Raw genomic sequence first — 25,571 nt, 5'->3', positions numbered from 1 at the left:
TCAAATCCTTACAATTTGGTGTGTAGTTTTGTCTAGAGGTCATCAAGGGTATACATAACACATTGCGGTAAAAAAACCCACCTCCTGCTCACCTGAACTTACGTCTCGTTCAGGGAAACCCATTAAGAAATACAAGGCTTAGAGCTAAGATATATTTACGTCGGTTTTTATTTATATTGATCTAATGCTAAGAATTTTAAGTGAGCGATCTAGGTTCATGTTGTCCCTCTTGTTATTATGTTCGTTATGTTTCCTAGTCAATATAAAAAGTGCAGTAACTGGTCAGTATGTGGTCAAATATGGTCAATTAAATAATCACAAATCTAAAGTGTCTTGGAAACATTTTAAAACGGTGTTTCGATGACATGTACAGTGATAATTTGTCAATAGCTGGTCAGTGGGTGTCCGAAAAAAACAACAACACCAGAACCCATCTAGACACTCTTATTCAATAGTGAAATATTTATAAGTGACGTCTTATGGTCAGATGAAAACACTGAAGAGCAATGTCTGCAAAAACAGAGTGCATGTGTAATCTTTTCGCTGAGAACAAACTTTTTGCTATACTGATTTATCTTAAACATCAACGCTGGAGATGGTCCATACTTGACAGTTGAGTTTGTGATAAAGGTCTGTTAGGTTAACGCACATTCCTAAAATATACACAAGGCTTTTCTCCTTGAGAAAGTAATATTTTCATTTCCGTTATAAAATTTTTGCAATAAATGAGAATTATTTGAATTAAATAACGATAGAGCTTCCTGCTAGTAATATCGACATTGGCACATGAATTTTCATTTTAAAGATAACTTTACCTGACAGAGACCGGTCCAAATACATATATTCTGCAGTGAATTTAAACAGCCTTGGTACCATAAAATGCTTTGAGAACAAAAGACTTAAGTAAAACAAAAAATAACAACAACAACAACAAAAATCATTCAAAATACCTTTGTCAGAATGTTCCGGAAAACAGTCCGATTCTGTTAACTTAGTTGACATGGTACAGCATCTTGTAGGCTCCATTGTATCCTTGCGCGGCGTATCACTGAGCTCTCAAAACATCTTTGTCATCATAAATACACATTTGTCCTCAATTGTATGCGCAAATATGTACACTTATTTTAAAATCAGCATATATAAACGTAGTTTTATCAGTACCACTTATTTTACCATGACTGTTACGTCGTTTTCCTTTCCGACTTTTTGTATGCGATACATTAAATCAGTTCAAAGTGTTGAGTTGAATTACGTGACTGCAGAAGTTAAAATATTAAATATATACTATAAATTGATATGTTGAAGGTTGGAATGAAATCTTTTAGCTATGTTTAAAAGTCGGATAACCAGTTTTCAGATATTGTCCAATGCAATATCACACAATACCGTTATTTCTGTTCTGCTTTAATTGAGAATTCCATTAAAACATCAGAACAATATTATAAAAAGATCTTTACAAATATTATTGATATTTTAAAAGAAACAGAGCATGTCCATGACTGAATACTAGGAAAGCTAACATTTTGAATACCAAGAATTCAGTACAAATATAATCCCCAGCAAAGCCCTTATCTTCTATCTTACCCTGCCATACCCATCGAAAATTGATATTACATTACGCATGCGTGGAACGTGATTTGACGACCCAGCCGTTTCTTTATTCAACAATCGTTGCCGCAAACAAATCATACAGTCAAAAACGATATCATTTTTTTACGATTTTCACCATATAAAGTCAACGTGGAGGGTGCAGTGTGATGATGGGTATTTTTGTGCTGGTGCTGCTTTCGATGATTTTGTCAACGGGATTCTGTCAAGGTAATTTTTTATATATGTATCAGATTATCACACGCTTTTGAAATGAAACAAAGAATCATAAAAAGTTCTACTTTTCATTTATCTATTCCAAGTTTTTTTTAATTTATTTTTACTTTTTTTCATTACATTGAAGATTCTGTAAAAATATACCACTGATCTTGGTCCGTGCTTTTTTTTTCTTGCTTTTTTAATAAAGGTTTTCAAGTTCAAACTCATCACTGCCGTCCACGAACAGGCTTAATCAAACCGAGACTACATCATTAATAATCTTGCCGTTTGAGATTTACATCTATTTAAGAATTCCGTTATTCCGTTTTATCGGTGTTTTTTTTATCAAAATAATTCACTGAACTGTGTTTTATTCTTCATTGTAAACTTTAATCAGTTTTTTTTTTCAAACATTCTATTCTAATAATTTTTTTCTTTAAAACTTTAATGAAATATTGCTCGTTTGCGAAAAAACGGCGACTTAATGTCAGATTAAAGGGTTTGGAATATTTTTAAAAAATATTTTTTAAATTTCTCGAACAGAAAATACAATGATAGATAATGGACACGCATAACCTACGTGGTGTTTTTGCGACGTGATTTTTTATATTGTTTTCTTTAAACCTTACCAAGCTAAGTGTCTGTCTGTCTGTCCGGCTGGACATTTTAACTTTTTAGTGAGAAAGTCGGAATATTGTCTGCATTACTTGCATCGGTAGAGCCTGTTACCGTCATCAGTATATATTTTGTTAAATTGTCAAAAAAAGAAACCGAATAGGACTTTATATGTTTTGAAGAAAAATTATAAAAGAGAAAAATATATATATATTCTTTCAGAAAACATCTTATTATACACTTATTAATGAAATATTGAGAAATATTGATGAAATAAAATGCGCATTTTTTTATTTTCCGTATTTTCATTGTTAACATATATTTTTCACTGCAGTGAAACATATTTTCCGTATTTTTACTGGTGTCTTGCCGGACTACTTTCTAATTTCGGCCAATACTCAAAATTAAAAGGGAATTCTTCCTGATCATAAGTTTAAAAAAGATAGAAGTATATAATAATAAGAAAATTCAAGTTTTTTTTCTATTAATACTGGGTTTATTGTAAGAAAATATAAAATATTTTTGTATAAGATGGCATATTTTTTTATGGTTTTGTTTAAAAAAGCAAGTGAAAAAGAAAAGACGGTTGTCTTTTCTTATCACAAACAAACAAAAAGACTTTGTTTGCATTAGAGTATTTGCAAAAGTTAAGAATTTCATTATGATTTAGTAAATGATTCGTTGTTATTCGTAAAGTGTTTGACGTTTAGAAAGAAAAATAGTTTAGTTGCTAAATTAATTATAATAATAAAATAAAAAGTGATAACAGAGATTAGAATGACAATTCACATAAACAACTCTTTTTTCCGTTTTAACAAGTAGAGAAACTGATAGCGAACAGCATGGATCCTGATCAGACTGCGCGGATGCGCAGGCTGGTCTGGATCCATGCTGGTCGCAAACGCAGTGATGGTTTTGTCATGGCGCGGCTCATATTAGTATTTATATAAGGTGAGTTAAATATTTTCCGATTATGATTTTTGTGTATGCGTTTTATTATATTTTAATGACGGATTTAGAGCATGTTAGATGTTTATCACGTGGGAAAAAATAATGATGATGAAAATAATAATAATAATAATAATAATAATAATAATAATTTAAAAATAATGATGATGATGATGATGATGATGATGATGATAATAATAATAATAATAATAATAATAATAAGTTGTCATAAAAGGTGCTAAATAATGATTATTCTTCTAAACACCCTGAAATACGATGTCATATTATGTCCCAGTTAATAGCTACAACATTCCTAATGGTCAAAATGTGAAAGTAGTAATATAGGGTTCAGCTATATGTTAAAAGAGCAAAAGCACCGTTTTGTAAACTGCAACAGAACATCAAAATTTAAAAAAAAGCTTTTGAGAAATGAAAATAATTGCATATTTAAGGCTTATGGGCCTTATTTAGGGAAATGAGTGTATGATAAAAAAGAGTTCATATCTCTTATCATAAACAACCAAAACCTAACCACACCATGTTTCAACACTTGTGAACGTTTCAAAACGAGGCAGTTTCCAAGCAACCTACTTACCTTTCTAATCTGGCAAATCGCATACGTAATATTACTGAACAAAGCAAACATCGGAAATAAATGTGCATTTCATTTTATTAAGTAGCATTTTTTTGCAATAAAAAAGGTACCTGTATTAAACATAGTGAAAATAGTTTCATATCAAACAAACGAAATTTTCCGAGAAAACATGTAATTAGAGTATGAACATCTTAAAACGTAGCTTAAGGTCTTCAGCGTACCCGTTTATATACTATGACATGACGTGAACGCTGAAGATAACCCCATAGGGAAAGTCCACCAATAATCGTGCCAGGAATCTGACACGCTCGTATTTATTCATCGAACATGCCATGAAGTAAAGTGAAGCATACCTTGATAAAACTATATATAATATGTTGATAAGCCAAGGATGGACAAATAAAAGTGTTATTACGAACATAAACTACCTAATAGTTTCCGACAGGTAAAATTTTCGTCACTTGGCCGCCATATTGCCAAAATGTTTGATCACGTGATTACGAGATTGACCTTTACGAACTCATGTGCCTCCAATATTTTTATAAATTACTTTTTTTTAAAGATATTGAAAAAGGTGATTTACTGACTTTAATATTCAATACAATCGTATTTAAGTACTAGAAAATTAATGAAAATAAGTAAAAACATCATCTTGAATAAAAGTATCGAAATCATGTCAACAAAATGTTCTTAATATAGTACACGACTCTATTCAAATCTGTTCCCGCGAAGGACGTCATACGAAATCTCGCGTGGCACCCGAATGTCATGGCCACTTGTAGTCGGTACTTTTTTCAAATTGGCTTCTGCCAGAATGCACATGCTAAGTACTGCGAAAAAAGACGCGGTTCTTTGTTCTAGTCTTCAGGCAGTATCTGACGTATTAACCCGCAAAGTTTCACTGGTTTCCCGCTCCACAGTGCTTGTTTTATGCCTTCAGTTTTGCTGACTTTGCTTAGCATAGTGTTTAATTTACGTTCTATAAAATATACTTTATCAGAATGAAATATATCTTTTTATAAAGGAAATATTATCATTGTATATTCATAGATAACATTTTTATTTGAATTTAATGTAAACAAATTAGTTTTTAACCTTTACTGGCATGCGAGCAGTTCCCGTACAAAAATCGTAGTTACTTAATCATTATTTTTTATTACGCTCACTCACCAAAATTTGAATGTTACACATCAATATTCGGCTCGTCACACAAATCATGGAAATTCCATCATGTTCTAAACATAGAATAACCCTTAGTTATGAGGCCTCAGATGGGGTACAGAAATTATCCATTATTTTGTATGAAGAGAAGTAGTTCCCGTATATAAAATTAAACCCATTATAATTATACAATTTTATTATATCGGACCTATTTTTCATTTATAATTGTTGAACAGACCATTTTCTAAGAGATAAATAGATGTAATTCAGGAAATAGAAAGTAGCGTGTATCAATTACCCGGTACCGTTACCCCAAACGCATTCACATGCGATGGCATGCTTGTATGCATGATATTTTACGCATCAAAGCCATAAAATTATTTTATATAGTAATATTGGTCAAAATTCTGATAATTAAACAAGTATTCATCACATTGCCTTCTTATCTGTAAACAGGTCGTATTAGTGGAAAACCCTTTAACATGCCTCACGTGTAAGTATGTTTGCGCATGCGCGCAAGGACGGAATCCTCCAATTAAAACAAGGTCACGTTGTGACAACGCACAGGTGAAAGTGATTTAAAATGAGACTTTTTATACGTACTGCCGAACTGACACTTAGATTTTGTCTCGTTTATGTATCTGCTTGATTTGAAATGAACTTTTGAAGAATGCATGTAAAAATCAAGCGTTTAAATGAAAAATACGGGTACTGCTTCTGTACGGGAACTGCTCGCATGCCAGTAGTGATCATGCGTAAACATCACATGATTTTTCCCACGTTATATAGAAGCCTGCACGTCAATCAAAACAATAACGGTATAAACGCTAACTCCCCCACCCCCCCCCCACACCCCCAAAAAAAAAAGAAAAAAAAAAAGAAAAAAAAGAAAGAAAAAAAAACACGATGAAATAGAAAATATAATAATAATAATAATAATAATAATAATAATAATAATAATAATAATAATAATAATAATTATAATAATAATAATAATAATACTAGTAATAATAATAATGATAATAAGATAAGAGTTTCAAAAGCCTAATAAAGTCTTAAAATCTCCTAATGAGGGCTATAAAAATTGAAATAGGAATTACTAACCCTAATAAGGAGTAAGTTCATTTTATAGATCATTACGCTTCGGCTCTAGGACGTTTCTGAAACAAAAATACCCGTATGTTCTGAGATTGTAAGCAAGCAGATGTTTTTATGCCACAGAAAATATCTAAGTATCTGGAACCTTTTCCTACCAAGTCCTCTTAACCTCTTAACAAAAAAACAATAAATGTTACATCAAGACATCAAACAGTATAAGATTTATTTTATTTTTTCCCAACTGACAAACTGCGTGGTATCTGTCGTAAATCAAACTTATAACCCTATCTTACGTGCTGTTAATCTGTTCTGCTTAAGGTTTATCTTTGTCTTTTATCTTAAAGTATCTGAATTATTAATCCAGTGTAATATATTTAAGTAAAATAGTTTGCGTTTATTTGTGATTGATTGAGTGTGCATGACACTGTTTTTATAAACGTACGATAGTACGTGTATGGACCCGCATTAAATATTTTCTGAAATTCATACACTTGTGTATATAGGTTATCAAAACGAACGAGTTAAAGATTGATGTCGGTGACAAAAATAATATTATAATCATCACCATCACTTCAACTACCATACTACAAACACTTCTACCGCTATCACATCCAACACAAACACTTCTACCGCTATCACATCCAACACAAACACTTCTACCGCTATCACATCCAACACAAACATTTCTACCGCTATCACATACAACACAAGCATTTCTACCGCTATCACATCCAACACAAACATTTCTACCGCTATCACATCCAACACAAACATTTTTACATTGTTTACTTTGATTTTGTTTGAAAATCGGAAGGGTTTCTGATTTATAACCAAAATAGTTTCTGACTTGGAAAGAATTCATTCCGTCATTATCAACTTTCAGAAAAGTGGCTGACTTACCATCAGCGCATCACCAGGACCACTACCATCATAACTGCATTATTTTATCTTAAGATTATTGATAATTTACATGTTTAAACACTTGAACCTTTCGATTTGTGCTTCAACCGTAAATTCAATGCTATTGACCTGGATAAAAAAGAGATAGAGATAGAGAGAGACAGAGAAATTATCACACTGCATGGATAAATACACTTAGCATGGCTTCTAAACTATCGCGTTCGAGTCCTAGCAGATTAAATATGGGGGTTAAAGAATTTGTTTACTCAACATATATTCTAGGTCAATATCCCAACAGCGAAATACCAAGAAATTAAGTCTTCAATTACCTTCCTCGTTCATGCAGTGTTATCATGTGCGCTCGGATAAGATAAAAAAGGTATAAATGTGAAAATAAATTGATAAGGGTCATAAATGTTATTTCAACTGTAAATGACAAACTGTAACTTGTTGTTATTCGCAAATTAAACTGATAAAGCAGCTATAAATCGTGTCTTTCATTAAATATAATAGTCATAAATCTAATAGCGTCCTTGGAATGTGACCTTCACGTAATCTGTATTATCTTGTATCCCCAAAATGGCGGGACATTGACGATATTTCACATCTGATTTATAAACTTTAATTTAAATAACACACCGTATTACCGGCGGCAGTGATGGCAGATCACTGCAGTGATGGCAGATATCTTAAAATTACCGATTGATACAGGTAGGTTATAAATTTGGTTGGTTTAATTATATTACACAAATACGGCCCATTTCATTGCTATAAAACTATTGTCCATTGAATGGAGATACTGTAAGGTAATTTTGGACTCGTTTTTTTCCTGTTTTCAGACTATTTTGAGCAGGTTAAAAGTGGAAGCCTTAGAAAAATCCGTGAAAATGTCTGTTTTCTGTTCAAAATATCTCAAGTTTTAAGTAAATGGCAGGATTTCCTGTTATCAATATAGACGTTCATCCATTGGGGTCACGCAAGCCAAATATCTACCCCGTGAGTCTTTTCTTGAAAGTTTTACAGACGCTCAATCTTGTCCGGTCGAAGAAAAAATGCTGCCGTTGTAGGCAGATACATATTATAAATGCTGCCGTCGATGGCAGAAATACCATGAAAGTGGCTAACATTCTGACAGAAAATCAAGTTCAATCTTTTATCAATTCCTCTTTTCTTTGCGTCCTTTTAGTCGGAATTGAGACGTTAAACTATCATTTCTAATATTTTCTCAAGATAGAAAAGTTATTAACCCATTACCCCATGAGCATCTTGTGAAAAATGGCTGTTTTCATTGAAAGGTCTCCCGTTACAAGTTCAAGTTGCTATAAAACTATAAAAACTGCTTCAATACTAATCAAACTTGGCACAAATGTTGACTGGACCATTGCCTTTGTAACAACATGTTCAGTCTGAAATTTCCTGTTACCATAGCAACTAGGGGACATCTCAAAATTGCCAAAAATCACTATTTTGCGTTGATTTTTTCCATCAAAATTGATTTCAAAGTGCTGCCACTTCTCAATGGATTGAGATAGAGTCAAAGGCTTTTCAGCATTGGTTACACGTTACCTTGTGATCGACCTGGGGTCATTTTTAGCCTCCCACAAGTCCAAAGTTTTCTTGGCGATGAGGGGGACTCAGCCCCTCTTCAAACCCCCCAAACAGAAGGGGGCACATCCCCCTTCTGGCAACCCCCTGATGTATCTTTTGGTTGGGGGTGGGGGCCGCGCCGAAAAAGTGGTCAATTTTTTAAACAACATTTATCAAACAAAAACAAGTGTTTGGGGGCCTAAATAAGGCATTTTTTCACCATTTGAGAAAGCAAAAAAGGAGGGGGGGGGTGAAACAGGCGTAGAAAGGCGTATATATCTGGTAATGGGTTAACAGAAAATGATGAAGAAAAAAAACGAAATTACCCAAAAACGCGTTTTTCCATGTTAAAACATGGCCTCACATATAATTTTGAAGAAAATTGCTGTTTTGTAGATTTTTTGATTTTTTTCATTAATGCGGTATGTGCATCGAAAAAAGCTTATTAGCAACATGCAGTTACAATACAAAATGTTTTGATTTAGTACCACAAAATTTCACTATAAATAGAGAAATGAACATGAAAAACTTCATTTTTCTATATTCATGCATGTGTGCTTGATCTGTTGTGTCTGTCAGTTACATGCATACAATACTATAATTATGTATCTTAAGTTTAGCAGCGCACTCCCTTTTTAAGACATAACGCCAATTGCATATTACAGCAAGTAACTTCTGTAAGTGGATATTCATTTGCTAGCATATGACATTATTTTCTCGAGGTAATAATGTTCATCGCTTTATGACAAATAAAGGCTGAAATTTACTTAATCGGCGCAGATTATAAATTATTAAATTGATGTAATAAAGGGGAGACTATTAACCTCGCAACTGGTATCAGTGTTAATGTAAAATGGAAAGATAATATTATTGACAGTTCAAATATTTTCCTATATTATCAAGTTCTTGAAAAACACGACAACGTGGATTCATTTCTTTAAATTTTCATGTTTGTAATAGCGTTGTAGTTTGCCTTTGAATTACATTTACTATGCTAAACTATTAACAACAGTTCTAACATCACGTGCTCCCATTTAACTATGTATTTTTTCATTCATTTTAGTTGTAACCATGACAATTTATAAAGATGAACCTTTCGATGATTCATATCACAAGATGAAAATAAATCCTGTATTTATAGGAAAAAAAACTAGAATTTTTTTATTTGTTATATTCTTTTTCTCTTTTTTGACCTTTCAATTCATATGAACAGATCAAGCACACATGCATGAACATAGAAAAATGAAGTTTTTCATGTTCATTTCTCTATTTATAGTGAAATTTTGTCGTACTAAATCATCACTTTTTGTATTGTAACTGCATGTTGCTAAAAAGCTTTTTTCGATGCACACACCGCATTAATAACTTTTCTATCTTGAGAAAATATTAGAAATGATAGTTTAACGTCTCAATTCCGACTAAAAGGACGCAAAGAAAAGAGGAATTGATAAAAGATTGAACTTGATTTTCTGTCAGAATGTTAGCCACTTTCGTGGTATTTCTGCCATCGACGGCAGCATTTATAATATGTATCTGCCTACAACGGCAGCATTTTTTCTTCGACCGGACAAGATTGAGCGTCTGTAAAACTTTCAAGAAAAGACTCACGGGGTAGATATTTGGCTTGCGTGACCCCAATGGATGAACGTCTATATTGATAACAGGAAATCCTGCCATTTACTTAAAACTTGAGATATTTTGAACAGAAAACAGACATTTTCACGGATTTTTTCCAAGGCTTTCACTTTTAACCTGCTCAAAATAGTCTGAAAACAGGAAAAAACGAGTCCAAAATTACCTTACAGTATCTCCATTCAATGGACAATAGTTTTATAGCAATGATATGGGCCGTATTTGTGTAATATAATTAAACCAACCAAATTTATAACCTACCTGTACCGATCGGTAATTTTCAGATATCTGCCATCACTGCAGTGATCTGCCATCACTGCCGCCGGTAATACGGTGTGAATAAGCACAACACGACTTCTTTCATAATGTACATGTTATTAATTTGCTGCAAATAAGGAAATAATATTATGACGGTCAATGAAAATAACAGTATAAAACCAACAAACGAAACAGCGCTCACGTAATACAAACAAAGCAAGTTTTGCAGCACCACAATTAAATTATCAAATTTTAGTAAACTTTAAATTGTATAAAATCTTGAAAAAGAGTGATTCCTCGGAAGCATTAATCACAACAAAATTACACGAACATTAATTGTATACACGGTTTGATTGAGTCTGTACATGAGGGATAATGAAAATGTGCAAAATCCCTCACGCCCCATAGCACCGGCTTGAGTGGTACTCAATTTTTCACTTAAAGGTGTTTGAATCAAGAATCCCGAAGCTAATGCTATTCGTCTACTGCTTGTAGCTACTTCTTTGTATTTTGAATGAAAATATATTTAAGAATATATTAAGTAAGAAGGAAATGTGTTTGGATATTTTGTTATGATCGAAATTATTGCGAAATGGTTAAAATCATATATAAAATGGCTGTTAAATAAATGAAAAACTTTATTCGTGCATGTGTGTTAAATGACAGAGACAGGGACTATATAAGGCAAGAACATAAGATAATGGACACAGCGTATTTTTACCGTTTATACGTTTTATATAGATATTTCATTAGCTATAGTTTAGTATCCTTTAAGTTGTGTCTTGTATGCAAAGTCAAAATTTGCTCCACAAGTTATTGATTCAAACGCTTTACGTCACTGATAAATCTTTGAAACACTGAATTATTGCGTATGAACAAAAATCCATACTAGCATAATGATGACTCCACAATATTGTCTTCTAGGAAGCTATATTTTACATATCTCACTTTCCCGACCTCACATCACTGTAAATGTTCGTGACTTATAGCTGCTCAAGATAAAGGACATCATTGACTTAAGCGAAAGATAAATTGCCTTTCACTGATGATTTATATTTTAAGATCCCAGGCCCAGTTATTTTACAATCTTTTCATCCACGGTGTTTCACTAAATTATGGTCTTGTCAAAAATCTCAAACAGTGTGTCGAAGCTTGAAGTCGAACCCTCTGTAATCCATGTATGACAAGATGATAATTGAGCCGCATCACGACAAAACCAACATAATGGGTTAGCGACCAGCATGGATCCAGACCAGCCTGCGCCTCAGCGCAGTCTGAATAGGATCCATGCTGTTCGCTTACAAACCCTATAGCAAGTAGTGAAACTGATAGAGAACACCATGGATCCTGATCAGACTGCGAGGATGCGCAGGCTGGTCTAGATCCATGCTGGTCGCAAACCCACTATGTTGGTTTTGTCGTGACGCGGCTCAAATGGTTCAGCAATGTACATTAAACTCTCGTTGTCAGTCGTAAGCACTCAGATTTGTTCCGACAACCCTGTAGAAAAAAAAAAAACTTATTGTCTTCGAGAGGTATTCCGATTGTCTTTGTGACATGCCTTCAAATGGCGCAATTTAGTTGATACAGAACTTATCTACTCCGGTTGTGTCGGTGAGGAGCCGTAATTTTAAAGACATAAACCAGTACTAAGCAGAAGGAAACAACGGTTTTCTTCTGGCGGGGTTTGAACCCACGTGTACAGAAATATTTGGGTAACTGGTGCGACATATGATACAGGGAGAAAGATATTCCGCCTTTCCAGCCTGTCAGGAAATTTTTATCTCATTAAAAGTGATTTTATGTTTATTGCGCAAAATTTTACAGACTGTCGAATTTTGTGAAAAATAAGATCATTTAGATAGCGGGAACTACACATGACGGCTTTAAATAAAACACGTATAGATGTCTTGATTATAGTTATATGTATCCATGTGAATGGTAGTATACGTCTTACATTTGGTGAACAAGAGGGCCATGATAGCCCGTATAAGCTCACCTGAGCCTAATTGCTCAAACGCATATTCATTCTTCCAAAGATTAATAAAATCCAAAGAAAACATTGACTTGTTTCAACATCTGCAATATCTTTGTGGATATTTCATTGTCTGGTAGCTTTGAAAAAAGATTTCCAAAAAATAATTTTGTGAAAACTACAAATTCAAGAACAATAAAAAAAACTGTGACCTGGGTCTTATCTTTCAATTTACGTTATAAACTACCTTTTAGCACATAAAATTATTCTTATTTGAGTAATACATCATAAAGACAAAAATTCTAACAATGTTTGATGAATACGATCTTTAGACTATGAGCAATGTTTTACAAGATTTAATGTAGTGACCAAGTTCTGACACAAGATGTCCCATTTTCGAAATTTTCTGAGTTATCATCAAAATAAACATTTCTAACAACGTTTAATGCAGTTCAGATCAAACTTAAAGCCTCTAGGCTCTTAAAAGTACTAGTATAGGCGTAAATAAAATGTTTTCTTGACGCGGAGACCAAGGATTTCACCTAATATATGACCAAGATTCGAATTATCTGAGGTATCAGAAAAAATCATTCTGACAAAGTTTTGTGAAGATCAAATAATAAATGTGACATTAAGACTGTTAAAAGAATGTTTTTTATTTGACTTGTTGACCTAGTTTTAAGCCAAATTGACCCATCTTCGAAATAAGCTGAGATAGCACTCACATTTTGACAATGTTTTGTGAAGATGAAATAAAAAAACATGTAAACTCTAGACAATTAGCAGGGATTTCTTCGCTCATTGACCTTATGACCTAGTTTTTGACCAAAGACCTTTAAGGTCATGTTGAGATAAGTATTATGACAAAATTTGATTGTTATGAAGCTTCGGTGAGCTGAAAAATAATTAATCAACAATAATATTAATAGTAATAGTAATAATGAATAAGAATGAAGATAGTGTTGATAATAGTAATAATAAATTAACAATAATGATTAATGCGCTAATGATGATTGGTAATTTTTAAAAAAAAATGATAATAATAATAATAACTATAATAATAATAATAATAATAATAATAATAATAATAATAATAATAATAATAATAATAATATATAATACAAACTAACTTTTACTGTTATAGCTTCACGGTGCACTACCCGTCACAATAGATTAGTCAACCTGTTTCGCTTATTTTCGAAGTTGTAACTGTAAAAGTTTGTTTGTACCTACGTTATTAGCTGGGAAAACCCCAAATATTCTTAATTCCGGAGTAAGTCTATTAGAGCAAAGTTATTGCTCAATATGTGAATGTCTGTATCGCAAGTCAGGAAATATATCAATAAGTTATTATTAAGAATATACTTCTTCTTAACATATAATGCTTTAGTAAGAACTTAACTTTGTTCTGATTTGAGTGAATGTCTAAGTCCCTTGTGACTAAGGGGTTGTTCTCAAATGATCGGGAATGAGAATGGAAGCCATCGTTTGTCCCTGGGTGAACGTTTGAGGCGACTAAATGGGTTCTAGTTTCTGACTTCTATGCATCTCTTAGCTCCAGCAGGTGTGGTGGCTTTGATACCTTGTGTTGCCTCAAGTTTGTAACATCCGAGGTTAGCCAAAATTACATTTCCTGTTCTGCCGCAATATAACATAGACTGTGTTGGTGCGCCGTAAATCCTGACAGACAAATTTATATGCAACCATAAAAGATTAAGTTTATTATAAATAATGTCGTATTTGCTTTGCCAATGAGGCAAATATCATTTACTGCTTTCCTTTTTAGAGATATATTATTGTTCTTCTTCTCGTAATAATTGTTGAAAGATTACAAAATATCTCTCTGTTTTTCGTTACCATGACTACTATAAATAAATAAAAGAAAAGTTTTTAAATTTCAGTGCCTGCAGGAAGCATTAGATTATCTGGCTATAACCATAACTTATACGAGGGACGTGTAGAATTATTTTATAATGGCTCCTGGGGTACAATTTGTAGTCGTTTTTTTTCGGAGTTTGAAGCTCGGGTAGTATGCAGACAACTTGGAATAAGAAATGAGTAAGTCTTTATAGATAATATACATCCATATGGTTAGTCTATAAATTTAAACTATACAAAACAAAATCAATAGCTTCTGGTTCAATATATAACGTATATGATGTGAAGAGCCGCGTTTTCCTCATCGAGATAAATTCATCGTTTTTCCTGGTAAAATGGTAGTAAATTTTATTTTCTTGAATGTCAGGTGATGTCAAGGCAAATATTTTTTTTTGTTATTTTAGGGTAGACGTCGCAAAGTCAGTGGCTGTTATGGATGGTCGATATGGTCAGGGCGTAGATATTGCAATAATTGATGACATAAGATGTCTGGGAAATGAACTGTCAGTTTTACAATGCCAGCTGGCGTTCTGTATTAATGTACCATGCACTCACAGCACCGATGTGGGCGTCATCTGTCATCCACCATCAACTGTTACTTATCGGCCACCCACTACCATTCCGTGGTTTACGCCAGTAAGAGGAACAGTAGCTCCAGTAACTCCAGTACAAACAATACAACCCCAAACTCCGCCAATAATCATAACTGGAAAATATACATATAATTACGGAATATGTAAGCACTTACATCTTATGTTGTTGTTGTTTTTTCTTATGAATTCTAAAAATATAACTGAACAGGGTCTTGTGATATAAGCTCTTGAAGAGTAAAAGATGTGAGTGATATGAAGTCATGTAAAACGTCACAGTCTTGTTTAACATCGAGAAACTAATTATTGTATTTAATCCATTGAAATGTCTGTTTTTCTGATTACATATGATTTTCATTTAGACAATTCAAGCATATTATTTTGATGAACATATCAATTACGTTACAAAAGTCATAACGTTACATGTACTTTATAAATGATATGCATATAAACTTACATAATTGAGCCGCGACAGGACAAAACCAACGTAATGCGTTTGCGACCAGCATGGATCCAGACAAGCCTGCGCATCCACGCAGTCTGATCAGGATCCATGCTGTTCGCTAAGAAACTCTATTCCAAGTAGAGAAACTGATAGCGAACAGCATGGATCCTGATCAGACTGTGCGGATGCGCAGGCTGGTCTGGATCCATGCTGGTCGCAAACGCATTACGTTGGTTTTGTCATGGCGCGGCTCATATTTATTTCTAGGCGCGAACGCTGGACGTTTGGTTCGGTTGGTTCAGGATACGTCAGTTGTATGTTGTGACTCAGGAGTGGTCCAAATTTTTATAAACAACCAATGGGTAGGCGTGTGCGACGATTTCTGGGAAAGAGTAGATGCCCAAGTTATTTGCCGCTACCTTTGCTATGAGTATATATTATATATGTACAACTGACCAATTTTTAATATAAAGAATACATCTTCAATAATTGGTACAACTGTTTAGGAAAAAACAACACCTGAAACTTAAAAATTAATAATTCTATAATATATAAGGCAGGGGAAGCTTATGACTATTTCTAAATTTCTAATGAAGACAATGTCACGAGAATAAGAAAGTTTTCTATTTTTTGTTTTACGCCAAACCAACGTAGTATAGATCATATGGCGACTTTTCAGCTTTTACTGGTTGAGAAGACATCAGATGCTCTTTCTTGCATTATTTCAGGCACGAAAAGGCACCCAAATTGAACTACCGACGCGTTCTGTAAGCTAGCTAGTTAGCTTCATCACATGAACAAATCAAAAGCCCTTGTCGGGATATGAAGTCAACGACCTTAATCACTCGGCCACGGATGCCCCACTCTTAATAATTATCATTACTAAAATACGATAGCTTTTTCGAAACTAGTTTAAAAAACATGCTGTTCTCTACTTTTAACCAGACCGTCTCAGTCGTTGGCCGGAAGTGAGAATTTTAACATTGACTACATTTTGGAGCCAATGATGGTTACAAATATGACCTGCACCGGAAGCGAGGCAAGTCCTTTTAATTGCCGGTACAGCGTCAGACAAAACAGTTGTGGTCGGAATGAAATGGCCATGGTCTCGTGCGGACAACTGCAAGTTACAAACATCAGTAAATATAGCTTTCCTTGCATGACGTCATTAGATTTGTCCTTCTGCTTCGATGTTGGCGGTGACCGGAAGCAGTGTTTATTTATGTTCTACATATATTATCATTCAAACAATTTTGCTTTTATATGCTTTTGTCATTATTTGACATTTTTTACAGTATAAGACACGAACATAATTTCATAATTTAAACATATATATCAGATCATTTTTAACATGTGTTGTTTAAAATCATAGTGTCTGTCACATGTTTTCTTTCCTGAATTTTCCATTTTTGTCAACCAGTTACTCGTATAAATATATATATCATTTACGTTCTATTCCGTATTCAAGGTATTACTTAAATGACTGGTAATGTTCGTATCGATGACACATTCAACGTTTTATTTGACGCAGAAAGTTCCAAAGCATTCCGAATTATTTTAAGGTCATTATGAGAAGGCCACATGAATTTAAAAGTATCTTATGATGTTGTTAATTTATATTACAGTTCAACCACCTGATCTGATATGTAAAGATAATATGATCATAGCAAATTTCACGTCGTCATGGGCAGGTTTTGTGGCGCATAGCGCAGTGTCTATTGTTCAGCAGTCAGGCTCTGTGTGCGCGGTCAACCATCAGGACTACGGCTCACATATTACCTTCGGTATACCATTTGATCAGTGCGGAACTAGGAGAACAGTATGGTTATATATATATATATTTAAAATTTTAAAAGAAAATCATAACCACGGACTTAAACAATAAACTTCTATATAATCAGGTTCATTTTACTTGGTTTATACAGAATTTATTTCAGTTCGATTGTGTAGGAAGCTATGAGCTTATACATACACTCTCGAATCCTGGAACCAACCAGTACTAAGCAATGAATGTAAAGTTTCTTGCTCAATGAAACAACGGCTCGCGCCTACGCGGATAGCGATCCTTAGATTACTAGTCCGACGCGTAAACCACTCGGCCATGCCACTACTTATTATGTTGGTTATGGTTGCTTACTATTGTGGGTTCGAATCCCGAAAGAAACATTTGCATGCTTGATGTACACTGAAGTCATGCTTAAATCTTATATCGTATTTATGATTGTATAACTTTAAGAGGTCAAACATTATTTCAATAGATTTTCAATTGATTTTAGAAAACCTATATCAATAATTATATATTTGTGTCTGTGCTTTGCTACGGTACCATGTTTTTGAAATGTGACGTGTATTTTATATGACGCATTATCTTTTGAAATATAAAGGTATTATATCAATAATTTATATTTTTAGGCAAAATAGGTCTTTAACATTCCTGTATATCTTTATTCAGTACAACAGGACACATATAATCTATGAGAATGCTATTCTATATGTACCATCACCGACCGGATTGATAACTAGAGTGAAGACATACATTATATATGTGAAATGTGAAATGGACCGTACGTACTATGTAGAGAAGACATACATTCCAACCAATGTTAATATCAGTGTAGCTGCACCCGGAAACTATACCGTTATAATGGCGTTTTTCATGTAAGACGGATTTTATACATTATTTTATTCATTATTTTATCTACTGACATAATTATGTTGTATCCTTTATTTATGGCGCTGATTTGGAATGCTTTTGTGTTACGTGTTGTCACTCGCGAAAGCACGACAATTGCAAAACATCGCGTTGTCGGACTTTCGTCTTATCGTCCTGACGCTAACGATGCACGATAAATGGCGCGTTTCGTTCGGTGTGTTGTCGTGATGTCACATTGAAGCTAGGCTCAAATCGAAGGATTGGCGACAGGGCCAAGCAACATCGCGACAATACGACGCACGACAACGCGTCGGTTGGCGTATTACGCTTGAGACAGAAAAACAAGCCGTTTGGCGCGTTTCGATTACATCAAGACGATAAGGCGATAAAGAGATACGTTGTGTTGTCGCTATCGACAACGCAACGCGCAAAGTGTACCAAATCAGCCATGATATTTATTTCATTATTATCATGTTCACTATTTTATCCATTGTTTTATTAATACCGTTTAAGTTTATCCATTCTATATGGTGGCTGATTTGGAACGCTTTTGTACGTCGTGTTGTCGCTAGCGACAGCAAGACAAAACGCCAAACGGCGCATTGTAGGACTTTTGTCATGTCGTTTTGTCGCTAACGATGCACGCCAAACGGCGCGTTGTCGTGCGGCGTGTTGTCGCGATATCACATTGTCGCCAGACACAAATCTTTTGATTGGCTTATAAGCCAAGCGACAGGGCGACATCGCGACAACACGACACACGACAATGCGCCGCTTGGCGTGCTTTGCTAGAGACAGGATAACAAGACGACAGTGCGACATCGCCCCGTTTCGCTAGCGGCAAGACGAAAACTCGGTATTGATATAGGTTGTGTTGTCGCTATCGACATCGCAATGCGCAAAGTGTACAAAATCAGCCCACCATCATAAATGTCTTTTAATTAAATAAATATCTAATGTATAATACGACAGTAAGTACGATATAAAGTTAACACTTCAGTTCTTTTTGTCCTTATACATGTACTTGATTTCTATTATACATATTAAATGAATATGACATTTATGATACGGCTATCATATAAATGTATAATTATGTATTTAGAGTGGCATTAACGTTTTACTTAATATTTTGACATTTATATTTATTATTGATATATTTCTTTAATGTGACATTCATGTTTACTATGTTTATTCTCGCATTATTTTGTCTACAGTAACCCTAAATAATTCTAGTTAACATTAACATAATGTATTCTTTTAAATTTGACATTCATCTAATTTGCATGATATATCTTATTTTTTTGACATTCTCGTTTATTCCATGATAATTCGTCAAATTTAACAATTATTACATCTGATGTATGATATATAAATGTATTTCATTAGTTTGACTTTCATTATACTTGAGACAAGTCCACATTCTGTTCAAGGATTTAATCTATTTTATCTATAGATATTTAAACACCATCAACATATTTCTATATTTAAAGATCCTGTGAGTTTTAAAGTTTAAATTTTAGTAACTTCAAGATATATTTCTATGTTTGACATTAACATTTAAACCTTTATTTTTAACAGTGACAACTTTATCACACAGATTACGCAATATCCGGTGAAGATTCCAGTCGGTAACTGGCTAAATGTACAGATATCACTCATTACTTACGAGATCAATCTGCTCCTCATAGTAACCACGTGCTATGCCACGCCTTCATCCAACAGATTCGACCCCATTAAATACGAATTATTCACCGACAAGTACGTTTCTTGACTTTCTTTCTTGCTTCTTCCATTGTTTCATGCTTCTGATTAAGAATAATGAATGAATATTAAGAACTGTGACAACGATTTAATTAACATGTAAAGCTTAAACTAGCAAATGTTATACAGATATAATATATAAGTTCAGGGGTGCATAAAAAGTCCTAAGGACATCTTAAGTCCTAAGACTATCTTTAGGACTATCTTCAGACAGTTTTGATAAACATTTTTATCTGTGGTTGAATACTTTATACGTTAATCACAGTTGTTCTTCCAAGAAAAGTAAAGAAATACAATTTCACGCGCTTTAATGCACTTTGTGTTTGTTAATTGTAATGCAATGATTATGCTATTCAGAAACTGAAGGAATCATAACATAGTTCTGATTCATAAGTTAGGAGATTTTTTAAACGCAAATTTGTGTCAGTTTTTGACCTAATGACTGATTTCCGACTAAGGACTTTCCAAGAAAGCGAGCCATGTAAAGTCCCTAGTCTTAGATATGTCTTAATACAAATACCAAGTCCCTTTGTTAATGCATATGAATATCCTAAATCAGACCTCAATTTGCCCTGACAATATGGATCTATTTCATAACTTTTTATTGTCATTACGGTTGATTTATGCATGCACTTTTTGATTTTTTCTGAAATTTTAATTTAAGTACTCTGGTAGGATTCATATTACTTTAGGCAAATAAATTATTTTAGCGGTTACTTACAGCACAGTAAAGCTTTCTTTACCATTGAAAGATCGCACATTGTATTTATTTTATTTCAAATGGAGAAGTTTTTTTGTAATATCAACTCTACAGCCTACTATAGATAATATATTCGGTTTTCCCATGGAAAATATTTCATTTTGTCTATGTTTGACTAATAAATACACTAATGTAGTTCGTTCATGTTTCATGCGGTTTATCGAGTGGTTTTTTAAAGGTTTTAATATCTTCAAACAAATATACCTTTAAAAATATATAACTTTATTATTATTTTTGTCTTTTATTTAACAAAGAAAAGTTGTTTTCTTAAATCGCATGGAGTTTTCCGACTGGTACCTGATTACATTTACATCAGTGATGTATATCTATTGTAGGTGCATTATTGACGAGACGGTTTGCTTCTTCCCCATCAGCGCTTACATTTTCGGATTCCGTTTCCAGACATTCAAATTTATCCAGTACAGCGAAGTACATATACATTGCGAGGCATACGTCTGTCCGATAGAGGATAGGAGTCCGGAATGTGATCGCAGTTGCCATCAACAAGGGCACGTGCAACAAGGACAAAGTTAGTTTATAGAAAATAAATCTCTGAAAATAATCCTTTCATATCCTTGCTTGTATCTCCTATATATCAATGTTTTTTACAGTCTTCTAATCGAAAGTGGAATATATATTTTTTTCAAATTACATTAATTTTGCAGAACCTAGATTACAAACATTATATAAAGTACTTGTATATTGATAAGTTGCGAGTTACCATCATTTCGTAGTTTGCATATTAACGAACATACCTATGATATATACTGATACTTCAAACTGAATCTTACGTTTTACTCGACATGCATGTTTCTGTCGTTTTTTCAAGTTGGAAAAAGAAAAAGAAGAAGTGCAAATCGTAAACTAATGTATATCACGAGTAAGGCAATTCTGATGTACGACCCAGTGGGAGATGAAGATGCCATACACAATATAGATATAGGTTTGTTTCTTCTAACTGCTTGTTAACCTTGATATGTTGTGTTTTTTATGCCCCCCACAAAGTGGGAGCATATAGCGTTGCACTTGTCCGTCCGTCCGTACGTACGTCCGTCCGCACTCACAGGAGAGTAATTATGTGGCTAGAGGGACAATAGGTAACTGTTCTTTCTCTTTGATGCCATTCATTCTGTAATGCTTTTATGTGGCTATTTTCTTTTGTGTGGCTAAAAAGAACAATAGAGAGAACAATAGAGTAGCCACATAATTACTCTCCTGTGAGAGCTTCCGGACGTCTGTCCGTACGTCCCGAAATCTTGTGAACGCAACTCCTCTTAAACCGAATGGCAGATTTTGCCTTAACTTCCAGGGATGAACAACCTTAATGTGTAGATGGTAGTAAAGGAAGGAATTTTTGCTGCGACCAAATTTAACAGAATTATGGCCCTTTAGTGATTTTTTCACTATATACTATGTAGAAATTTTGTGAACGCAACTCCTCTTAAACCGGATGTCAGATTTTGCTTTAACTTCCAGGGATGAACAACCTTAATGTGAAGATGGTAGTAAAGGAAGGAATTTTTGCTGCGACCAAATTTAACATAATTATGGCCCTTTGTTGATTTTTTTTCAATATATACCATATATATATTGTCACTGGGGGCATCCGTGTCCTTTGGACACAGTTCTAGTTTAAAAATCTGTTAAAACGTTATTGATGATAAAATAGAGAGGAAAAGAATCCCTAAAGAAAGCCCAACACGGCAAAATTGAAAATGTTGCAGACTCGGTTTGATTGAGCCTGTTCATGGACGGTGCAAGTGCAAGTTACCGTCTACGCCCCATAGCACCGGCTTAAGCAGAATTCAACATTTTAACACGAAACTGGTAAAATTTTGAATTTACAAACAACTATCGTTGGCTAACAAACCCGCTGCGTGACAATACCGGACTGATTATCGCATGTGCATGCCTGCAAGGCAGTTCACATTGTTTCTACAATGAAAGCCAAATAGCCCCAAGAATAACAAAACACCCCTCTCAATCCCATATCTCAATAACAATAATATCACGGATTCCGAAAATGAGATCGACATCTTCTTTTGCTTAAAACAGTGTACATACAGATGTATAACATAAAATAGAATTGTGTGCTTTGGATCAATGGACTACTTTAAATCTAAAACAAAAGATGCATTTGTTGTTGTCCCCCATCAAAATTTGGTTTTACTTTTATATAAAGATCAAATGTCGCCATTTTAATATGCAAATTTCAATTTCTGGTCGTGTTTCATAAACTGAAACAAGCATATCTTTGAGTGTTTACAATAAAATTATCGGTCACTAATTTAGGATACCTGCTATTTAAAGGGAAAAATATCAGTATGCACTAACAATTAACCGTCAAGATTTCAAATAAATTTACACATTGTCTTGCTTCTACGCCAAAAATTACTTCTCATTCAGAAAGATAATTTCATTCTTGTTATCTTTTAAATAGATCCAACGAGGACTGTCTACACAAGTAACTTCTCAACAATATCTCCAGTTACAACTACACCAAGCAAAATAGCTGACAGCGTTCTTGTTGCATCCGGTGATGCATCGAAAGGAGGTAACAAAGACAGAGGCGGCAGCAAACATCGTGGAACAACCGCCATGCCTATCCATACAAATACCACCAAGGGCGTACATGAAAAGATCACAACCAAAGCGGTTATTGAAGGAGATGTTAATCAAGAGAAAGAGGAACATATTGACGAATCACATGCAGCTAACACAAATGAAGAGGTGGAGCAAAATGCTGATCATAAAGCTGCAGAACCAACTGTACAAGCCAATTTGTTACATGACTCCGTCGATAAGGTTGCCGAGGAAAGGCTTGGCACAGCAACCGCTAGTGTGAAAGAACTGACAGAAAAGGAACTTGATGAGATATTAAAGTCAACAAAGTCTTGGAGTGAATCTGTAGATATAAGTAGGAAACCTGAACAACCAGTATTTCAAAAATTGGTCGGAAGTTCTGCTAGCAGACTGCATCTGCCAAAAGCTGTTGTTGTCTTCATTATAGCAGCATTCCTTCTCCTTTAGGTGTTATACAGGGAGAACTTTACGACATTTACTTTTTAAATAAGTTTTTGCTTTGCTAATGTCAGTTTGTTTGTCCATTTTAATATTTAAGGAAATATTCTATCACAATCATTTAATAATGCCGACATCAAAACTCTATTTTTATTTAAGTCTATCTCTTTTTCTCTGTCGAAAACAAGTTATGTATTGCCTCTGGAATAAACAGTTGGGACTTTTATACAATCAATAAGGACTAAATTATGGACAAACTTGTGTGTTACATTATATTCTGTGATTGTTGTTTTAATACAATGTGTACTCAAGAGCGCCATGTGATATCACTCATTATGTAAGGTTTTTGTTTCATTGACATTTTTTTTCTATACATACATATATATTTTACATATAAATTTATAATTATAATCTACAACAAAGTCAAACGACAGCAATATTTTCTCCGTCCAAATATTTATTCAAGAAATAAACAATTTTAAAATGCGAGTGCTTTACTTGTTTTATTCAGTTCATGTTAATACCTCTAAATCAATCCTCTTTAACAGTATGGTTGTTTATCACTATACAATGAGATGATATATATTTATGATATTCTCCTAAAATTCACATCTTTAGCAAGAAAACTAACTCAATTTTATTTTTGTACACTTTAATACATAGTTCAAAGTAGTTATGTATGTACGAGGGTTGTTCAAAAAGTAATAGGACTAAGAGTCTTGTATCTCCATATTCAATTCAATTTAGAATATTTTTATATGTACAGCTATCGACAAATGTTTTCTTCAATTTAAACATAAAAATATTGAATTCGTATGCTTAACGCGTGTTCCCTGAGTTATTGAATAACCATGGTAACACGCACCCGGCGCAGCACATAAAAAAGGTTATTGAAGCGTAGTTAAACCTCTATTTTATTCTTAATTTATTTTCTTTTTTCCCCATTTATTCCACCAACACCATTCATTATATTTAAGTGACATTATGCCCAAATTTGACGTCATTCAGACATGAAATGGCTAAATCATCAAGTTTTCAACAGCAGTGGTCATAACGTTAAATGTAGAAATGTGGCGTCGTTAAAAAACTGAAAATGTGTGCGATCGTTAAACTTTGCCAACACATTGGCGATACTCCTTTAGATACATATGAAAACATAAAATTAACACAGAACAATTAATCAGCTATCAGGATACTTGTTCTAAGCTTGCGCAAACAACTCAATAACTGCACATACGAAATCACAAACAGGAAAGGATGAGAATGATAGCGGGAAATTGACGGGACGTTAGCGACGTCAAATGAAAAAGCGCTACAAAATGATCGACGGTAAACAGCCCACGAACTGTCCGGCATGTTTGATTTCTGCATTGGGTCTATTGATTCAGTTCTGCCTAAATTATTTGTTTCAAACAAAATTCGATTTCATTAAACTAGATATATGTGTTATTAATAAATTAATGTTATAATGATAAACGGTTATTATTAATATTTTCCCCGATTTTCGTTTAAAATGATACGCTGTTCTTAGAAGGAAAATATACTTTTAAGTTGATAACTATTGTTATTTTACTTACATAATCATATTGTTTTAAGAACGTACGATGATATGTGTAAAATAACTCTATTAATCACTTTTTCATTAATATCATAAGTTCATGCCTGTTTAATCTATATTGATTACTATAAGATACAAGAATACGAGAAAAAGCGGAAAGTGGCCGGCTATCGGGCTTTTTTTCTCGGAGAGTGGTACAAGAATGTGATCGTTTTCTTTCTTGCTTCATCTCCACATATGAGGTCTGGTCAAATTTACACGATTTAGACACCTAGAACACTAGGGAGGATTCTTTCAGAATGGATTACGCTTGATACATTTTATTTTTAT

The 25,571-nt window shown here is 33.8% G+C and overlaps 1 protein-coding gene across 1 annotated transcript; it reads left to right on the top strand.

Moving 5' to 3' along the window:
• Positions 1–1,636: 1,636 nt before the first annotated feature.
• LOC132732695 (deleted in malignant brain tumors 1 protein-like) lies at positions 1,637–24,170 on the top strand. Its single transcript, XM_060719168.1, has 11 exons — positions 1,637–1,818; positions 14,477–14,633; positions 14,858–15,189; positions 15,756–15,918; positions 16,434–16,627; positions 17,114–17,307; positions 17,941–18,146; positions 19,720–19,899; positions 20,998–21,191; positions 21,492–21,605; positions 23,103–24,170. Exons 1-11 carry the CDS (start codon positions 1,758–1,760, stop codon positions 23,690–23,692), a joined length of 2,385 nt encoding a protein of 794 aa, XP_060575151.1. The 5' UTR covers positions 1,637–1,757; the 3' UTR covers positions 23,693–24,170.
• Positions 24,171–25,571: the final 1,401 nt, after the last annotated feature.

This window comes from Ruditapes philippinarum, unplaced genomic scaffold (assembly GCF_026571515.1).
Source record: "Ruditapes philippinarum isolate M1 unplaced genomic scaffold, ASM2657151v2 ctg987_1_1_1_1, whole genome shotgun sequence".
Lineage (NCBI taxonomy): Eukaryota > Metazoa > Mollusca > Bivalvia > Venerida > Veneridae > Ruditapes > Ruditapes philippinarum.
The sequence above is the reverse complement of the archived record's forward strand: the minus strand, read 5'-3'. Positions and strand labels throughout refer to the sequence as shown.

Bases quoted from the DNA above. Each gene is read 5' to 3' on its own strand.
- LOC132732695 (XM_060719168.1), top strand. From the start codon at position 1,758: ATGATGGGTATTTTTGTGCTGGTGCTGCTTTCGATGATTTTGTCAACG. The intron at 14,634-14,857 runs GTAAGTCTTTAT...TTGTTATTTTAG, and splicing joins CAACTTGGAATAAGAAATGA to GGTAGACGTCGCAAAGTCAG. The intron at 18,147-19,719 runs GTAAGACGGATT...TATTTTTAACAG, and splicing joins GTTATAATGGCGTTTTTCAT to TGACAACTTTATCACACAGA.